Consider the following 21531-nt stretch of genomic DNA (forward strand, 5'->3'; position numbering starts at 1 on the left):
GACAAAATTGCTCAAGAACAGTCTGCTCTGGTCAATAGTTTACATTATAATCCTACTGAAGTCAGTATTTACATGCAGTGACTACCCGCTAAGGACCAAACGTTAGAGATTAAAATCATGTTTTAGTCTCCCACATCTTCTATTCAAAACTGCCTCTCTTTTTTTCATTTGAGCTGGACTATTAGGTTCGTCTCTGTAGCCTCTCTGTCTTTACAGCTGAAGGTAAATTGGTGTAGCACTCTTTGCCAACCTTGATGTTGGTGCTGTAAATTTCCTAAATCATGCCATGTTTTATTTCATGTGAGTAATCCATGAGTCATCTTTCCGGAGCATTCATATTAATTAAAAATAGTGCAGTGCTTTGTATAAATAGATTTTAAGTGAGGATATTATACATTGGCAGTATAGTCAAAGTAGCACTCCCGAGCATGTGTTTTCTGGAAGAGATGGGGAAGGCTGCAGGAGCTACATTAAAAGAAATTTACTGCACCAGAAAAGTTTCTCTTGGAATGTTCGTGCAGCTTTCTGGCTGAGGTTGGGGGGTGAAAGTAATTTGATTTTGCCACACAATTGTAATTTTAAAAGAGTGTCTTGTAAAATATAGCGCTCTCTCTATTAACATATATAACCCTTTTTAGTTACATATTGAAGCAAGGTTTGGAATTGGAACCATCAGTGCAAAGCACAAGCTTCTATGACCTCTGATTGGAAGCAGAATTAGGAGTTTATGAACAGATCAACATAGAAGAGCAAGCAACTCCCATTTTTCAGGCATCTTCTTCATACTTTACCAGACAAATAATAAAGTTTCTTAATTTTGCCAGAATCTCTCCACTGCGGTAATTTTCCATCAAACATAATACAAAGTTGTTAACTCTACAGAATTTTGAAACAAATTTATCTGTATAACAGAATGTTTTTAGAAGCTTAAAAAACAGATTTAACTGACTGTTTTTTACAAGAATTTTTGCAGAAATCTGTTAAACTGCTGTTGACTGCTGCTGTTTTGATCCTTGATGAATACAGCAGGGTTAGAAAAAGTTTTAAATTGAGAGCCTACATACCCTTCCCAAGTTCAGACCACGTGATTTTATAAAAAGATGTTTGGGCATGTGAACTATGCTAACTGAAATCAGAATAGAAGAAGAAATTATTAAAATCTTTCTTCTAGTGATTCCATATAAGTAAATATTTTTGTTGGAAGCAACATTCTTGCTGAGTTACATCATTTCATTCATGCTATATAATTTATTTAGTCCATTCTGCGTAATATTACATGCAACACTCTGTGGAAAGGCTTTCCATAAAAAGACCCAATAGGTCAAACTGAGACCAAAGTGAGGTTGGAAAAAATCAGTGTCTGTACAAAAGTTCACTGCAGAGGGATTTCTGGCTAAGAAAGCATTTTTCTCCATGGAAACATGATATGGAGCTTTACCAGGAGTCTGCTTACTGCTAGGAGCTGTGTTTGTTCCCTGCTAACACCCTTGGGAACATAGGGAAGCGAATTCTGATAAATTTGTTTCTTTTATAAAAAGAAACACTGTATGTAAAAACCTTCAGCAACCCTTCTCCTTTACACTTACTGGGCATCATAAAGCCACAAAGTATAGAAAAGGCACTGGAATGTTGGCTCATGTGGCACATTAATGCCTTGCTCAGGATATGCTCTCAATCAGCTGCGTTTGGCCATTTTATTGTATGCTCCATGTTGTGGTTGCCAGACTAAAATATTGGGTTATTTAAACAACATCTTTAAAAGTCTACAGAGAGTATAGAGTTTACTCAAAGAAATGAAAGAAAAAGACAACCAAGGCAAGTTATAAAGTAGGTTCTCAGCATTGCCACGTTTTCGTTTTCTTCCCTGAATCTAATGGTGGTTCTGTCTGTCCTGACAGAAGCACAAAATAAGCATTATTGAGGATGTTAAGGATTTGTGCTACTTTTTACAAGCAGATTGTAATATTTTAAGAGCTCTTCATTTTCACTGTGTTTTTGTTTTTAAATATGTTGAAGGGCTGGTCCCTTGAATGAAAAACAGGGATTTTTGTGAGTGCTGTTAGTTTTCTTTTGATAAACAAGCTCAGCTGAATTAAAAATGAACCTTTGCTAAAGTTTTGAAGCTCAGAAAGGTGGGGAGGTGTGTGGCAGGGTGTGGCAAGGGAGAACAGGACTTAAGGTGAACTTTCAAGACCTTCTGCTAGCACTCAGTAGCCTCTACTTCGTGCCTTTGTGTTCAGTAAGTAGATAATGAAGTTGCATGAGGAGTGAGCTTTCCGTCTTATCACAGGACAGGCTGGTCTTCTCCTTTATGTAACAGAACTGGACCAAAGCACAGGATTTTCTTAGTAGCTCCTGGGAAAACATGGCATGCTTTTCCCTTCTTTGCCAAATCAACAATACTCTTGGAACTGGTCATTTCCAAGGAAGGTATTGATTTTTGTCTTACAAGCAAAAAAATGTCATTTGGTATTCATGGAAGAAAAAAAGTTTTTTTTTCTAGAAAAAGAATAGGGTCAGAGCACAGGACAGGATCGCTGTGTACCTTAAAACAGTCTGCATTTAGTGTGGCAGCAGGATGACAGTGTACAGGATTGGATCAAATTAACCTATGCTGTTGTGGCTTTGACATTTGTTTAACAATAATTTCAAAACTGAAGCTTGACCTTAATAGGCAGCATGGTGGAAACGATAGGCTTCCAACTGAGGGAAGTTTCTGGCCCAGTATTGTAATTGTGAATGAAAACCCATTTCCCCTGTTGGAGTTATATCATACTAAAATAATATTGGTATTGTTACGCAGTGTGAGGTTCATTGACCTTTAGGCTAGGGGAAGTGTAAGGCTAACAAGTTAAATGCCATTGAAAACAACTATCTAAATCATAAATTCAACATGAACTGGTTTATGCATATACGATTTAAGGAAGAAAATGGGAAAAGTGGGATGAGTTCCAGGGCTGAACATCTGAAAGAGAGACTAGAGTAGTCAACTTCAGTTGATTAAAGATATTCTGATCCTGTTTTTCTCTGGTGTCTTGACCTTACTAAAGTTCACTTAGTATGTAATGGAAAAAACAACTGGTTTGATAGCAAAATACAGGAAATGCCTTCAATCATAGCTGATTACAGTAGCAGCTTTTCTTCTGTTGTTTTCATTTTTAGAATGCTCTTTCTATATGCCTGAAACAATATAGAATAATAATGCTTTGGAGCCCTTTATTTGGTGTGTCCAAGTAGAGCAATTAAACGTCTGGGCTTTTGATGGATATGCATGTTGGGATTTTTTGCAGTCAGGAGAGTGCCATTTGACATAAGTGAGAAAAATTAAGAGTTATTACAGGGCATAACTTCAAAGCCTAGCAAATTGGTGCGTGTATGTGTGGCAATTCCACCCTGTCTAACAAGATGAATGCAGGTTTTTTTAAAAATCTGCCTTTGCTTGGTTTTCTCCAACAAAAATGGAAAGTTTACAACTAATTTGAATGAAATCTCTTTCTGGAAGCCAGGAGGCAGCTTATCCTGACTGTACACAAAGGATCAGATTCATCTCACCTAACTTTAGGAATGCAACTGAAGCTTCCAAGTCAGGATCCTGCTTGTCCTGGAGTGCATTTAGAGTCAGCGGAGATGAGTAGGTCTCTTTAGGGACCTGTGCAGCCCACATCTTCTGTGAATCATTCATTCAGAGATACCTGTGGACGTGGCCATGGAGGGAGTCTGGGGTGCACTGTGGTACCTCAATTGCACCGTAATGTCTGGTGGGATAAATCTAGGTAAATTTCCAGAATCCTGGAAAATAAAGGAAAGAAAATTACCATGAAACCAGAGCAAAATGTTGCATAGCTCTACTTACTTTAATATTTAAGATAAATTTTTAAAATGGATGGAGTTGTGGTTGATTATTTTATATCCTTTTATTCTGTCTTTCCTATTATCTGTATAAGGCAGTAATACATCCTTGTTGTGAGTTACAAGGCTTCATTGCTGGAAAAGCTGAATGAGAACTGCTACAGAAATGCAAGATGTCACCTGGATAGACATGTATTTGTTGGCTGTATGTTTTCGTGTTCTGTGTAAGAAAGCTTCACTCAAAAATAGGAAAGAGAAGAAAGAATTTCAGTCTTTTCAGTTAGCCACAGAAAATATATGCCTGAAACCCAAGTACTCTTTTCTTCGTGTTTGCATAATTTGCATTCCATTGTTGTTCAAATGATAGTGACTTTGTCATCCTACCTACTAAGATCACTGAGAAAAAAACCCATTGCTTTTGGTTTTCAAAAAAACCCTTTTGAACAGATCCACACTTAATTAGTGTGACTGCTGATAAATTCACTTTCCAAGGTTCTGGTAACATTTTTTCAGAATTGAGTTTTCGAAACTTGATCTGACAAGCTTTTCTAGCTTCACGCCATCCTTTGACTGTCTTTCATCAAGTGGTTTTATCAAATAACGATTTTGTATTGTTTTGTTTAAAAGGATTATAGACATACATAGTAGGCACTTTTAGTTTGCGCTCCACCTAACCTATTGTTATAATATGCAATCTTCTTTTTGTGTTATTTGAGATATAAAAATAATAGCATAAAGCATTGAACCTCACAGGGTAGAATACCGCAGCTTGAGTCAGCCCTTGGCTAAGCCTGAGGAACTGTATTGTCTTCAATGGGATCACTGAGGTGTCAGTGAGGACGGAGTTTCTCACATTACATATTTAGCAATGACTTAACACATGGGCTTTGTAACAGAGGCTGGAACAGTAAATATCATTAGTGATAGTACAGAATTCACCCTGTCATTCCCAGCCTGAATGCATAGAGGCAGTTAGGAATGTTTCAGCTAAAATCTTCAAGAAAAAAGGTTTAAAAATGATGGGTTTAATGAGAGTGGAGACAGGGAGGAAGAAATGAAGGAAGGAAGGAAGAAAAACCCTGAGAGAACTGCTATTAGCCTTAATGTCAGGACTGTCACAGGGATGGTGGGGGACCAGGTCGAGCAGGCAGCTCAGCTTCAGTTCAGAGCCAGACACTGCCCTGAGCATCAGCCCATCGGCTCTTCACACACTACTTTCACAAAAAACTTTGAGCAGTCTGTGTTTTCACTCAGCTTGAAACACAAATGGTTTGTAAAATCTCAAGAAGCCTTACAAAATGAGAAAATCATTTGCTATGTGGTCTAGCTGCAAGTTTTTGAGGCAGATTGTTCTATACATGGAGTCAGCTCCACTCGTGGCAGTTCTCACTTGATTGTTGCCACTAGGATCCAACACAAAACTTGTCTCAATCGGGGCTTCAGCCCAGGAGAGGGTTGCCTTTTACATTCACATCACACTGCTTTATAAACCTCATCCTCCCATGACCCCTACCTCGGAGTGCAACAATTTTTCCATGAGCCTGTGGCAGGAATGGGATGTACCCTACAACTGTGCTTAGCCAATTTTTGACAATGTTTTACATAATACATATTTAAACTTGTACATATTTCACTTAGGTTAACAAATAAAAATGTGTAAATAATAAGAAAGGAAAAGCCACACAAAGGAAAGCTGTTAAGTACCATATATTTATTTATCTGCACGTTATTTTAAGGAAACTCAGTATAATAAGATAAGCAGCTTAGGCACTGTAATGTCCTAAGTTGCTACCGACAATTGTAATAAAGTTATGGTCAAAGCCATTAAAAAGCCATATATAGAAATTATTTTATAGAAAATGTTTTTATGCTACCAGAAAAGTCATTAGTTTCCTTAAGCTACTGGAAATGAATATTAAACCTTTGTTCAATAAGTCATTAAGACTTCAGTAAATAGAGCTGCATGATGAACACACGGCCTTCTTTTTCATCTCAGGACCTTGCTGACCTGAAAGTTTTCTCAACGGTAACATTGCTGGAGTAAGCAATGTTACACATCATGCGAGCCAAACTTTTGCCTTGTAGTGACCAGGGCCTTACAGTGCCACAGATAGCAATTGTGTGTTTGTCTCCCTCTGATGTCCTCGGTGGGTAGATAGAAAACTGCCTTTTGCTACATCCCTCCTCCCATCTCTGCCACCCCCTTAGTCCACAAGATATTTGTGCAAATGGCAGGGTGATGGATGTTGTGTTATATAAGGAAAGTAAACGTGTGTGTCTGTAAAAGTAAACATGCCTGACAGAGTGCGGCTATGGTCACATTAAAAGTCAATGTTTCCCATTAATGTTTACCCGGCTGTCTGAACTATCACTGTTTTCTTCAATGAAAAGTAGCTATAGTATCTCTGACTTCAGTGGAAACCAAGCCTGTGCTCTTCTTCCATCTGCCGCTAGCCATTATACATACTGATATACATCAGTATAAGGCGGATTCACTTTATTCCAAACTTGGCAGTGCTGAAAAGGAGCAGTTTTCAAATCTGAACAGCTGGTTTTTATGTATATATTGTTGAGTACAGCTCTGCTATATTTGATAGGGAGGTGATTCTGCCCTTCTACTCCGCTTTGGTGAGACCCCACCTGAAGTACTGCATCCAGCTCTGGAGCCCTCAGCACAGGGATGAGATGGTCCTGTTGCAGCAGGACTAGAGGGGGGCCACAAAAATGATCAGTGGGGTGGAGCAACTCTCCTATGACGACAGCCTGAGAGAGTTGGAGTTGTTCAGTCTGGAGAACAGAAGGCTTCGGGGACATCTTCTTGCAGCCTTTCAGTACTTAAAGTAGGCTTATAAGAAGGACAGGGACAAATTTTTAGCAGGACCTATTGAGATAGTACAAGGGGTAATGGTTTTAAACTAAAAGAGGGTAGATATGGAGTAGATGTAAGAAAGAAATTTTTTACAATGTAGGTGGTAAAACACTAACACAGGTTGCCCAGAGAGGTGGTAGATGTCTGATCCCTGGAAACATTCAAGGTCAGGCTGGACAGGGCCCTGAGCAACGTGATCTAGTTGAAGATGTCCCTGTTCACTGCAGGAAGGTTGGACTAGATGACCTTTAATGATCCCTTTCAACCCAAACTACTCTATGATTCTAAGATGACATCCAATGACACTGCTATTATTGCATGTTTATGCTCAATAACATCAGAAACTCTGGGCACCTACTTTCCCATACTGTTTTTCAAATGGGAAAAATTATATTATTAGTTTGAATTTTCTTAGAAGTTACGGTTTGGATTTTCCCATTTATCTCTGATCTGTTGGGAGCGAGGAAAGCCGTGCTGATGTGTTGTGACTAAAATACCTAAAGCAATAAAAGAACCCACTTGTAACTTACAGTGATATATCTGTTCCATAGTTTATGTATGGAAACTGAGATTAAATTGATGAGAGCTAATCGCTAAAGAAGCTAACATGAAAACACTAAAATTGTTGACGTTTCTTTTTGTTTTCTGACCAGTTCCATTTATAACTCCATCTGGATTAGATCGTAACCTAGTACATTTGTCACACATATCAACAGTTATCACTATTTTCATGACACCAATGTGTTTGAAGAACTTGAGACAAAGATTTTGGTGAATTTATCAGTCTTCCAGAAAATACCATTTCAGATGATATGGTACAGATGATCCAAATTCTATTATATTACTGATTGTGCCTGAAATTTATGTTGAAAATGCAACATTAACTAAAATTATAGAAGGAGTAAATTTGTGCTGGCTACAGGACAGACTTGTTGTTGCAGGTAAGCTGAAAAGTATTTCTAGGAATGTAGAAGTCTTACCTTAATTAAATAGAAAAAAAAATTTCATCTTACTTGTTGAAATTGCTAATTGATATAATGAGCATATTGCCTTCAGTTATGAATTTCAATAACTGTAGTAACTCGAGAATGGTTCCAATGGTTTTCCATGCTGTTGGGGGAATTTTCCCTTTTACCTTCTGTGGTTTCTTCTGTGAACAGCTTGTCTATTTAAAGCCCGCAGAGAGGATGTGATATTCCCCTGTAGAGATGCAGTGGCAACGGCAATGATTTCAAATACGTTATTGAAAGGGTTTACTGCAGTTGAAAAGCACCCAAAAAATGGTTGTTCAGTAGCTATGTACTTTAGACTTGTGTTGTTTTCAGATCTTTCATGTTTGATGTTCTACAGATGTTTAGTAAGGTACAGTCCTTCACTGAACTTTCACCCTATAGAGAAATATTCTTGCTTCCAATGTCGTTATTTGTAGATAATAATTATTATCTTTCATTTTGACCTACACATTGAAATGTATATGCGCTCTAGTTTTCTTGCTCATTCAACAGTTAGAGTAGAAGCCGATGCGGTGGCGATATTTAATTGTAAAATGATTGCTCAAGCCAGCTTGTGATCATGTTTCTCAGCTACTTGATCTTGTTCTTCAAATATGGATTTATTTAGTCACTAATGTTTACCATGTTCAAAGGCTACTGTTAGTAATGTTTGGCAGACTTTCTGATTTTGCTGGCAAAACCCATCTTGACTGTTTAATTGCCTTACTTTCAACAAGAAAATTATCTGTTATCTAAATGACACGTGCGACACATAGGGCCATGCACACAAGGCAGTTATCTCGCTGTTTACGGCTGGGAGTCAGACTTTAAGAACCCAGTCCTGTGAAGGCCTCATCCACTGAGCATTTGTGGGAAGCCAGGGCAGTCAGTGTCTCACGGCACTGGCACGGGGAGGAAGGAATGAACCTTGTAGAAGTTTTCTCGCAGGTTACCTGCAGTCAGCCCGCTCTTCTGTTCCGACTTGCACAAACCCATTGTTATAATCCTGATTCTTTCTTGAGATCCTGCCAATCATTCCAGCTTCTGAGGTGATTGCGATGCTGGCTGGTATCCAGAAATAGAAACCAAGGCTTAAATTTCTGTTTAATGCTTTCTGAGAAAGAAAATATAATAAAAAAACTCAAAACGTTTTATGCAATTGACTGCTCAAGTCAACTTGAACTTACTGTACAAAGTATCTTGGCAAACAAACAAAGGAGAGAAATAGCTTCATGTAGCATTATTGCATTCAAGCAATCTGGGCATTTTCCTGGCTTAACTGGTTAGGTTGTTTGCAGTTGCGTGTAATTACTCAGGTTGTAGGAGCTCATTTTGTAAGACACAGATTATTTACTTAGTTCCTACAAAGAGAATGCAAAATGAGAACAAGAAGAATTTAATAGACATTTGTCATTGAGCTATCTAACACTGTATTATTTGCTATGCTCTGATTTAGAGGTAGACAGCCAGTCCTAATACCAGGAACCAAATAAAAGACAGAGTGGATCGGAATGGATCGTTCTGTACAGGCAACTAATTTACATTCCAGACATTTATAGCTGTTTACTTTAATTTTTGAGATGTAGGAGAGCTGGCTGTTTCTTAGAAAAGTTCTGGGGAGAGATAAGTCTTAAATATAACTTAAACATTTTTTTCAATGAGACTACTGCTCCGGAAAGACAAAGTTCCTTGGCAGCTCTTTTTCTGTTACTTTTTCATTTGTTTCCTCATCTCTGTCTGTTTTGTTTTAGTTTTTTTCCTGTGATGTGTTAAATACCACCTTACTTATTATCTGGTATTTATTTAGTTAATTAAGATTTCTTTTTTCAAAGTTGCATAATTGGCGAGTTTTAATGGGGTTTTTTGTTTGGGTTTTTTTTTGTGTGTGGTTTTTTTTTTTTTTAATCTGGCATCTGTAAATTGACAGAATGGTTTTGAATGGTTTGCAGTGCAAGCACTTTTGTGGACTATGATAATCTCGTGGGTTAGCTACGAATTTGGCATTTTGGCAGACTCCCAGTTTACCTTTTAACCTCCCATCTGTACCTTAACAGGAGTCACACTGCTGTTGTTTTAGCCTCTTCCAAATTTATTTTGAAACTTTGGTGCCTTTGTATTTGTGATAATAAAAAACTACTGGTATTAAATTCCATTATTGCATGAGTAATTAAGCTGATGTCCTCATTGCCTCCAATAGGGTTTTGAAGAGGCTTATAGGCTTTACTCCTTTGTTTTGGTTTGATGAAGGGGTCCCAGATGTTTTTCTTCTGTCAAGTAGGATTATAGTTTAGTAAATGTTAAGAAAGTTGTATTGACTTCTGCTTTTACAGGTAGGCTTAAAATTTCGCTCTAGGTCTTTACAGGTAGTCAGAATTTGATATTTAGACTCTTCATGTTTTTCTTTTGCTCAGTTTCTTCATTCTTTTTCCACCGTCAAGTTAATTTTTTATTGCTAATTTCTGTGTCTTATAAAAATCTTCAAGAAAATAAAGATAATGGTGAGTATCCTGTCCTTCTCCATTATGTGTGTGTCTTAGTGTTTTATTACTGTTGAGATTTCTCTTAGCTTACGAGTTTCTTGGTTTACTGACTACATCTCCATTCAATTCCATGGGTAGCATATGGGTGGCATTAAATGAAACTTAAACAACTTTAGGTCCTAACAGCTCCAGCGTGTCACCTGCCTGCACTGGGAAGTCCTGCTTCTAGGATCAGAGATAAGATAATATATAAGAGTCTTCTGGTGATCACTTACCACTCCAAATTAAGGTGGATCCAGTTTTCTGAGCAGCCTCTAGAATTTCCTCAGCTCCTACCATAATTGTTTTTATTATTGCCTTCTTCCTAACAGTCTGTTGTGATGGTGGCTGGAAGTGGTTCCTATATTACATCAAATATAATCATACTTTGATTTCTTTATCTGAACATCTTGAGTTTTTGAAATACAACGTTAATTCGACTTTAGCTGAGAAACATCCAAGATAACACTGCATTTGGAGGGTTCAAAGCTACAGCTTTATTTCTTTCTCCCATCTGCAAGAGCCTTATCCTATTCTTGTACTTGATCACATTCTACTTGATGATGTTACAGTCTTGTCTTAGTGGAGGTCTTTTGATTGTAACACCTGTAATTCACTGAAAGAGCAGTTTTGGGAAGGCACATGATTTTTGGAGTAGGGAGCTTTATTTTATTTGACTTTGAGGGGAACAGAGCTTTTGATACCTGTCCGCTTTGCATGATGTTGGACAATTCTTGCAAATCACTTTCCAGGGATAGGAAGAGGTAGTTATTTGAGGGGTTAAATTGTTGAATGTAGGGGGTTGTGCTGTAGTCAGCTGGATCTTGGGTTGTTCAGGAATTCATGAAAAGGATGACCTTAAGGAACGATAAAATATGTCATCTGCTTCGAGGGGCCTTATGTGAGTGACCAGTTGAAGACCTACAAGAGCAGCGTAACTGATCTGGAGATAGCAAAGTCTGCTGTAAGGCGTATTGGGTGCAATGAACATTTCTACAGCCAGTAAATACTTTAGCTACATAAACCATAGCTGATAAAGCTAGTTTATGTGGGAGACAGTGGATTTACAATAGTGAGGTAAATCTGACTTTGTTTAGCCATGTCAGACTTCTTGTACATGTACAAACCACTTTGTAACATGTATACAGCACAACTGATCTCTACACGCATAGTATGCCATCCAGTGCTTCCAAGAAGTGTCTGATTTACTGCACAGATGTACAGTGATTATGCAGATCTTGAGTAGAAAGTCCACTATGTCCTAGAAATATCTGATCTTTATGCTGTTCTGTGTACATGCTTGAGAAATATGTGTTAGATACAGGTGGGCCAACATGTTCAAAAGTTTTGAACAAGTATCAAAAGAAAAGGAAAACAAAAGAATAACACAAAGACATTTGTACAACAAGTGATCAGAGATAGCTTCTAATATGTGTTGTTTAGCACTGAATGCAAAATATTCCTGTGAGATTATTTTTCTGCAGGTTTAAACTGCAGAAAATAATGTTCCCAAAGACGGGAGCATTGTTTTCTATCCCTCTTATTGCAATTTGAACTTTCAATTGTTAAAGTACATTAATAATCCAATTTAAAATAATCCAAGTTTGAAAGTACCTATTAATTCAACCCATATGATAGAGTATGGATAAATTGGTACTCCTTACTTTATGCTAACACAAAAATGGAGAGTGGCTTCATTAGACATTGTTGACCTCTATTTCACATAAACAGAATGTTAGATTTCTAGCAAACAAGGCTGAGATCTTTTCCAAATGTTTCTGGTTCTGTCTTGAATACAGCTGTGCTTTCGTGCAACTAAAGAGAAAGTAAAGGCCTGGTCTTGCAAAATGCCCACCGTTGCCTCCTTTCTTATTGCCTTTAACCAGGTTGGTTTAGTGACTGCTATCAACTCTTCACACACATGTGAAGGACAGTTTCTCAGTGGTGTTTGTGAAATATCAATTTGCCATATTCTGTAGTTTATGATGAACTTCAAGAGTACGTGATTCAAATTTGAGAGCTGATTTAATTTGGGGCCTTTTTATTTCAGGGACCTGAAACTGGACAATATTCTTCTGGATGCAGAAGGCCACTGTAAACTGGCTGACTTTGGAATGTGCAAAGAAGGAATTCTGAATGGAGTGACCACCACAACCTTTTGTGGCACGCCTGACTATATAGCTCCAGAGGTATTTTTTTTAATTGCACTAAGAATACAGATATTATCATTCATCAGATTGTTACATGTGTAATTTTAGACAGTTTTTACATATAGATGAAAAACGTAGAAGATGCAGAGTAGACTGTGCCAGTTTTTCCTGGATAATTTTCAGAAATCAGTTACTCCACTGCTCACAAGCAGTATTTCATGTTGATAGGAGTGGCAAAGCATGGACTTTCTGTTATTTGTTCTCTGAGCTTAACCGCATTCTTCTTGAGATGCTTATTTCTGGCTCAGCATTGTTGTGAAGACACTTTCTAGCCTTTAAGGTGCTAGATGTAACTAACTACTGCCAGCACTAGTTTTTAGTAGTTATAAAAAAATTTTCAATTTTTCATGAGACTTAGAAGGGGATGTTCATACAGAAGAGACTGTACATTTGGTGTTATTTTGCCTAGGGTCTTTGTGGGAATATAATTTTTTTCCTTTCTTTAAAGTACCTGTGAGTGGAAGATACTATGCAGTGCTTCTCATCATATGGATGAACAGAAAATATAGATTTACATAGAAAAGTTGGAACTTTTCCTATGGATATTGCGTATCAGTTAGCAACATCCAAAGTAATTTCGAGGCATTCATTGAATAAAAGAAATGAGTGACAATCATGCTTTTTTTAAATTTTAATATTATGAGATGCATTTTCAAGTGCCTATAATGAACCAGTATTTTACAGATAAGCTGCTAGGAAGATTTTGTCTGCTCTGTTTAGTTAATAACAGAGCATCCTTCCTCTGAAGGTTCAGAGTGTTCATTTAATGAAAAGTTTCACTGGTTTGTCTTTCATCAACTATAACTTTGCAGCAAGAAAAAATGTTAGTTTATAATTTGTTAGACACAGTAAATTAGAAATCATATTGTTAGTGTTCATGGCTGTAAAGTAATAATAAAATCCCAGGAACATTTACATGAAATCTTGGTATCACTGAAGCCAGTAACTCAGGCTTCCATTATGTGATCTTAATTGCAGAAGTTTATCTCCTGCTTCTATTTCTCTTACATCACGGTGGTATGTTTCAATTTCCTTTTCTTTAGTAATATCTGAATTCCAAAGAGTGCCCGAACTCTTAAAACTACGCTTTTGTAGAGTATTGTTCTCTGTAATTAATGTCTATAAAATATAATATCCATTCAGCTAAGAATCCAGTTGGGATCCAAACCTCTGTATTCTGTATTCTGTATTTCTGGTTTTATGTTAAGACTGAATTTGGTTTTATATTGGTTGCGATTCCCAAATACAGCACTAAGCTCATGTGGTTCACCACAAGGCTTCTGACTGTAACACTAATGTTAAGGAGGTGGTGGAGTTGTTGCCATTCCAACTCATTTTAAGGCAGTCAGCTTCACCTTAAACAGTCTTCCACTCTATTTTCCCCAGTCCCTTGTCATGCTGAAATATTGCAGCCAAACGAAAAGATTCTTTTCAGTAGAGAGGAGCCAAGAATTAAACCTGTTTCTTGTACAACTAGTTCTGTAACACCAAGTACAATAAAATAACCCCCTGTCATTCTAACCTTCTACTCCACACTAAAGGTGTTTTCTACAAGGTTGAACTTGTGCTACCTGCAAAGTTGTAGCCAGTTTTTCTGAAAGCAGAGGCTATTAAAGTGAGTCCTAAAGGCATGTACTGTACAGTGTTTTAATACTGTAAAGAGAACTTGAACAAAAATACTTTTGGCTTCCTTCAGCCCTACCTAAAGGACTAGAATAAATCTCTCAGATGCTTGCAGCATTACAAGCTGGTTCAGTTTGTTTCGTTCAAGATAGAGGCAAGGAAATGTTTCACATTTTCCACCAATCTGTTTTGTATATGTGATCTTTTTTCCCCTATAGCGTGACCTGCTTTAAACGGTTTGGAAGGATATACAGCTCTCTTGCTCACGAGCATATCCTTTTACTCAGGGGACTGATAAACTCAGTCCCTGCTTCTGAGAATAACTCCGCATTGACACTTAGCTGTGTTTGGCTGTGTTAGTACAAATTGCATGGGTAAGAAACCATGACTGCTGTTACTGAAATCAGTGTGGGATTTAGTCCTGCTCCGGCACTGGGAGAAAGGAGGGGTGTATCACATTGAAACAGCAAATGTGCAGCCGAGAGTGTTGTCTAACTTGTTTATTCAATTCAATCTCTTTTTTTATACTAGATCCTCCAGGAGCTAGAATATGGCCCATCAGTAGACTGGTGGGCTCTGGGTGTTCTCATGTATGAAATGATGGCTGGGCAACCCCCCTTTGAAGCTGACAATGAAGATGATCTTTTTGAATCCATTCTTCACGATGATGTCTTGTATCCAGTCTGGCTCAGTAAAGAAGCTGTCAGCATTTTAAAAGCAGTGAGTCTTCCATTACTTGCTTTCCTCCTCCTCTTCATGTTTTTTGGGGGGGGATTGGTTTGGGTTTGTTTTTTTCCTTGATTAAAATTGACTTTGCTGAAAGTTGTTGAGAGCAGTCACCGCTGGGAGTTCAAGCGCAGTTCAGAGTGCCACTGTTAGGATAATGGGGCCTGGGATAAATTACACTGCTTGTGGGAAAGGAACAGAATGTTTGTATTCCACGCAGTTGTACACTGTATAAATCTGTGTACCGCAGATTCATGTTTCAGGGAAAACCCAACCAACTAGAACTGTGCTATCACTTTGACACTTTATATGCCGCATGTTCACTAGAGTGGGGGAAGCACTACGTAATTAAAGAAACATTGTCTTTATTTAAGCCACTTATAAAATTTCCTGTCCCTCTGCCTTTCTTCTCCTATAATCAAGATGGGTTTAAAGCCCCTTATTTACAGCTGTTATAACATTCTATGTTATAGTTCTTGTAACACTTTGATAATCAGTCTTGCTCTAGTGTAATTGTTTCTGCCCTGATTGGTGTTTTTCAGTATGACTAGTAACTTGACAGAAAAGTGTGTCACCAAATGCCACAATTTTTTTACTCAGTCAAAACGTGCCAGTGGGCAACTGTTTAGTTTTTAGACTGCCTTTCTGAACTCAGGTTTACTTCATTAACCTGGCAGTGACATAAATGCTTTCTTCTGTGCTCATATCATACTAGAATAAAAAGCCAAACAATACAGAAGCAGTATGCCAATCCCCATAGTTTGAAAACCTAAGGAGGATTTCTAGCTAAAAAAAAAAAAAACAAACTTGTTTTTATTCTAGTTTTCTACCTTTGAAAGTGGAAAAATTCTACATTTCCACTTCTGTTTTGTTTCAGCATCTGGAATAAGGGAGACTTTCAATTAAGAGGGCAGCAGATAGTGTAAAGTCCTGCAGAGATCTTCATACAAGGTTACATTTTGAAAATATATATAAAAACTGAAGAAATTGTGTTTTTAACACCAGTGGACAGGTAACACATTCTGCAGAAATGGTCATCTTGATCTTTTAATAAAAAATATCTTCATATCATCTCATTCTAGCTGAGAGAGAGAGATGCTCTAGCAGATGATCCAAAGCAGAAGTCAAAGTTAACCTCTCCAAATTGTTTGCTGAAGTCTCTTTTTTGCCATTCACTGTAGTGAGAAGATGGGGAATTTATTAAAGCTGACCTTTATGGATATTCTCCCTTCTTCCCCCAAATAGCTCTCTGATGACTTTTTATTAGCTGACTTTCATGCATCCGTTTTTGTTTCCAGACCCTTCAGTTATTTTCAGTTCAGCAGTTAAAACTTATGGACTTGAGCTGCAGAATTCAGGCTGATATCCAGGGCTCGGGGGTTATTTTGGCATATTGTAGAGAAAAGAAAGGGTTATTTTCAGTGTTTGTATCTGCATCTGAATTTCACCAAAATCCAGGATATTTTCTGTAGTGTTTTAGTTTCACCGTATGCAAGATCTGTTCCTTCCATGAACCTACATTAGCTGACCTTTCTATTATTCTGAATCATGGAAACATTTGTTGGAGGGGAAAAGTTAACTGATAACCCTTGGTCAAGTGTGTTGTACAAGAGCCATTGTAACTATTAGGAGAAGGTATTTGTTTTACAGAGGAAAGAGAGAAACAGCTTTGACAGTCAGAGCCTTATGGTGTTATCTCATTGGTGGTGCAAGTAGTGAGATATCTGTTAATGTTATACATGCCATTCATTAACCACTCACAAATGCAGACATAGAATTGGGCTGCAGTTGTAAGCTATGTATTTTTGTGAATGTAGGTGCAAGGGTGTTAAACCCTCTAATTTCTTTTAAAGCTGACTTTGCTATAAAAATTCATAAGGCTGTTTTCCTGGGTCTACATTTGGATAGTAGGGCATGGTATAATATAATGACATTAATCCTTAATGTCATTATAGGCCTTAAAAAGAGAGTTGCATCCATTAAAGAGATTTGCACCATAATAATAGATTATTCCTCATTGGGCTAGATGTCTTCACTGGCATAAACTGATATAATTTAATATAGCTGTGCCAGTTTACACCATAAAAAGAAAACATTTCCTTACATTTAGCAACCTGCTGCCTATGCAGCTATGGCGTGAAACATGTTTGAAACTTGTGTTCTTCATCTGATCCTTGTTCACATTCTGTTAAATGCAGAACAGGAAAAACAGAGGAAAGAAAGAGGCGTCTATGTGTTTTACTGCTGAATGGTAGCAAGGGATTAACTTTGGAACACTTCGTTTCCTCACATTGTGCATTGAGACATGGTTTTTATTCTTTAGAAACTGTGTATTTTTACGCTCCTCCTTTCCATGTAAGGGAGGTTTAATAAGAAGACGTTCTCTTATATTAACTAACAATGTTTTCTTATTTTCTGAAGAAACAGTTTTCCTTTTATTACCAACAAAACACTAAGGAGGATAATTTTACGGCTCAGTATTACAAGGCAGCACGTTGCTTATCCCATGAAATCCCACAGTTCTTATTAGTCCTGTTTCTGTGAATTGACAGGAATTGCTATTTAAAATTCTTTCCTGTCTGGTAAGGAAAACAATTCTTCATTGAAATTAGCTCTGTGCTTCTGTGCAAGCAATGGAGAGGGGTTGTGTCTACAATGCATGTTCCCTGTGTACCCAGATGACAGAAACCTCTGGGTACAGAGGCAGAACTGGTTTTAAGCTGTGCTATTTTTTTCAAGAAGCAAAATTTTGGGAGCTTGCTGATCCTTGATTTGGACCCCAAGTTACATGGCTGTCTCAGCATGTTTTTGCCTTGTTGTCATTTAAGTCAGTAGGAATTCTGATCCTAAAAGCCTACTCTTTTCATAAAAGGAGATTCCTGCCTTAATACGGGAAAATAAAAAGGCAACGCTTATGGCTATGACTGTCAGCTCCATTGGCAGCCATCTCATCAACACAGTACAGTTAACAGCTGTCTCTGCCCTCACAGTTGTATCATTGTTGATAAACAGGGAATAAATGTCAGCTTGTGTTTCAGAAACAGAAGGTGAAAAAATCAATATTTATTGCAGGGGATGAAATTTACAGAATTAAATGTCCACTTCAGAAATTTGAGATTATTTCATCATCTTTGCATATGATATTTTTGCTTGTTTAAGTATTTATTCTTAAAATTTGTTCTCTCTTATCATCCATTTCCAAGTTTTCTGAGGTTTGTGAAGTACAGTAATAAACTATGACCTAGGCATATTCTCATGTCTTAAGCTTCTTTAAAATGACATGTTCTGATGTTTTCCCTGCCTCTGGCATAAAACAAAGATAGAGAATTGCAGATACTAGGATCAGATTTTACTTCTTTGATACCTGGATTATACAGTACAAAAATGGTATCCTGTAGTTCCCGTGTTCTGTTTCTGCAAAATGTGTGGCTGCTGGTTCCTGGCCTGTTTGCTCCAGTCCTGGAGGTGAAATAAAGCAGAGGGATGCAGGAATGCGTTTTGTGGTTTTCCAAGAGACCTCACCAAAGCACAGTAATCCTTTCAAAACCTTTGTTTCTCCTGCCTATAAAATATGGCCTGTAGTTTAGATATGACTTGTCCACTTGCAAAAGAGCTCGCGGAACAGTTGAACACAAGACCAGAGAGAAGGAGCGGCACTTCTATGTCAGAAACAACCAGAATCGCCTCGCTGATCTATATTGTATCTTTGAAATGATAGCAATGCTCTTCTCCTGGGGCTGGTTGATTTAGCTTAAGGTCTTCAGTATTTACTTATCTAATAACTGGAGTACTAAAACAAGGGTATGCATTATAATGATGTTTTTTGGTAAGTTTTTTTTTCTACAGATGTATAGTATAATGTGGTACCTAGTTTAAAAAGGCACTGAACAATTGTCACATTTTGTTTCATTTGTACACTTCTTTTTAAATTTAAAAAATGTTATAATGGCTGAACATGAAGTTACAGCAAAGCTTGGGATAATTCTGTAAGAGTGTGTGTGTGCGTGTATAAGAACAACATTCCTTGCTACTTGAATTGCAAGGATTCTGTGTCCACATGCATTAGGAGAGTAATTGCTAATAAAAGAAGGAAGAAATAACAGAGCAAAATCAGGAAAAATATTATCAGCTGCCATCATTTGATATCAATGTCTTACACCAGTTGTACAGCTTTTTGCTGAAAGGAATAGTAAGAGTTTAAAAGTGAGAAGTTTAGAAATTATCACATTAGAGGAGATCAGTCTGTTCCAGTTGCTGCCACTAAGGGTGTACTAAAGATGAAAGGCAATGTACAAGTTATGTACGCTTATAACTCACACAGCTTCAGGTGCTGTTCTTACTTGTATTAGAATAAAATCCTAGAAATGAGTAAGGTCTTTTCCTATGTCTGCTCGAATGGAGTGTATGATTACACAACCTATGTACCCAAAGAAAATAAGCAGCAGTAAGCATAATATGTACCCTCTATCCCCCAAATTAAGAGTTAAGATAGAGCAAATAAGATGAAGTAAGAGCTATCCTGAGTGTCTATTTGGAAGTGTCTCTGGAGGGTTTAATATTTTCTTTCTTCCTTTTAGTATTTTTGGCAAAAGCTGAAACTAGAAATGCCAAAAGAGAATCTGTTCCTGTAGCCAGATCAAATTAGGTGGTCTCAGTAATCAGTTGAAAGAGCTTCCTGCAGGAAACTTGTACTTCAGAGTCTGAATCTTCTAGTTTGGCTGGAACCTCTGAAATTTGGAAGAACATCCTTGTTGCTCTTACAGAAAAAATAACCATCTGAAAAGGGGACTATCTCTAAAAAGTAGGCATTAGGAATTGGAATGCATAATTGATTTCCAGCCATTACCATTCATGTTTTAACTTTTTCGTTCTCTCCCTCCCCCACCCTGTAGTTCATGACAAAAAACCCAAATAAGCGACTTGGCTGTGTGGCATCACAGAATGGGGAAGACGCGATTAAGCAGCATCCGTTTTTCAAGGAAATTGACTGGGTTCTTCTAGAACAAAGGAAAATCAAGCCACCCTTCAAACCTCGGATTGTAAGTAGCAATTTGCATAACATTCAGAGGCATCTTGGTTTGACAATTCTAGTTGTTGGCTTTTCTGAGACATGAGATTAGTTGATGCAACATTTGAGGGTTGAAATAGCAACATTAAAACCAAAATGAGAAGATTGCTTTGTCATTTCTGTGAAGGTAAGTGTCAGGAATAGATTTAATGCACAGGAAGACGTGCATTATGTTCAGTCATATAAACCATGAGAGGGTTGGAGGCCCTGTTTTGGTTATTTTCCTGTGTTCCTAAAGATAGATTGATCAGAAGAGATTATTTCAGTTGGTTATATACTGTCTGTACTTTCTGTGTGAACTCTGCTACAGTCCTGCGTTGCCAGTGGCCACTGGATTTTGTAGTGAAAGACAGAGGAAAAGATTTCTGATTAATAAAATTTTAACTGAAGATGCTTGAAAAAACAACTTCTTGGGGAAAGAAATATTCATCAGGATTAAATAAGCCTATATGTACTTATGTTTCCTAGGTAATAATCAAATATTTCTAATTTAACGTAACAAAAATATGTAGCAGCCCCACATGCAGAAACTACAAAAGCCAAGCAAAAATACCTTACTATACTTTACTTATTCTTGTCTTCCTCTGGATGAAAATATTTACAGTTCACCAAATGTCAGCTTTTCAGCTAAGAATGTGTGCAGTAGATTTTGTACTTGAACAGTACAAAAGAATAATTTTATGATAAATCCTTTGAGATTGTTTTGCATCTTTTGCCTTTGCACATTCCTAATTACAATGTTTGATTTGCCTGTACATACAATCAAGGTACTTGTTTCTTTCTTTAGATAGTTTACAAAGGTATTAAAAAAAAAACAAAAACAAAACAGAACAAAACTTTGGGCTCAATACTGAATCCTAACTTAAATTTATAGATGAAAATGTCCCCTCTGACGTTGCAGAATTCTGTCTGTCGCATTTATTTTTAGTCTGGTGGGATGCATTTCCCCGAGTTCCTTGTGTAGGTGGTAAAAACGAGGCTGCCTGTCCAGAACAGGAGCCTGAGAGGTAGCTCCTCTGAGTCCGCTCTTGGAGAAGTCTCTCTCTCTCTCTCTAGCTCTGCAGAAAGAGCCCTAAGAGACTGACAACTGTAAGTGTTAGTCCTTGTGAGTGTCTTTCTAGGAGTAATAGTAAGATATAACGTTATCACATGGGGAAGTTTTTCTTAATATATTTCTTGGAGAATGGAACCCTTGTAATATGGTAGCTACAGGCAGAGGGATGCCTGAGCCAGCCCCTCTCCTGTAAAGAGGTCCAGCCAGCTGGGCATGACAACTCCTTCCCCTGCTGCCCAGCTCTGCTCTGGAGGTGCTGCCAGGTTGCACATAGTGCCTGAGCTGACTTACAAATCTCTCCACTGATGTAGGAAGTGTAAACCTAAATTAACCCTACTAGTATCTATCTGAAGCCTATTTAATACTGTAACTAACTTCTTTCCAGTCAGGATCCACAGCTCTTGGATAGTTGCAGACAGCCTTAGTCGGTGGTTAGCTGAGTTGCATGTGTTTTCATGTTTTAACTAGAATTTGGCCTTTCATCTCACAGTAATTTGTGTTGCTTTGCTCAGTATTCATCAATGTTTCAGTAATACAGTTATCAAAATCAGGATGCACAATTCCAAAATAATTTTCACTTCATACCTGCATCTAGCAAGTCCCAGATTCCTAACATCTAGT

At 37.6% G+C, this 21531-nt stretch overlaps 1 protein-coding gene across 2 annotated transcripts in view; it reads left to right on the forward strand.

The window, feature by feature from the left end:
• Positions 1-21531, forward strand: part of PRKCE (protein kinase C, epsilon) — a 295554-nt gene that overhangs the window by 253202 nt on the left and 20821 nt on the right. For both annotated transcript variants that reach the window (XM_014950985.1, XM_014950984.1), the window contains exons 12-14: positions 12280-12418; positions 14594-14782; positions 19681-19827. In XM_014950985.1, the coding sequence (XP_014806471.1) occupies positions 12280-12418; positions 14594-14782; positions 19681-19827 (475 nt within the window). The remainder of the gene's footprint in view (positions 1-12279; positions 12419-14593; positions 14783-19680; positions 19828-21531) is intronic.

This window comes from Calidris pugnax, unplaced genomic scaffold (genome assembly GCF_001431845.1).
Source record: "Calidris pugnax isolate Ruff unplaced genomic scaffold, ASM143184v1 scaffold24, whole genome shotgun sequence".
NCBI lineage: Eukaryota > Metazoa > Chordata > Aves > Charadriiformes > Scolopacidae > Calidris > Calidris pugnax.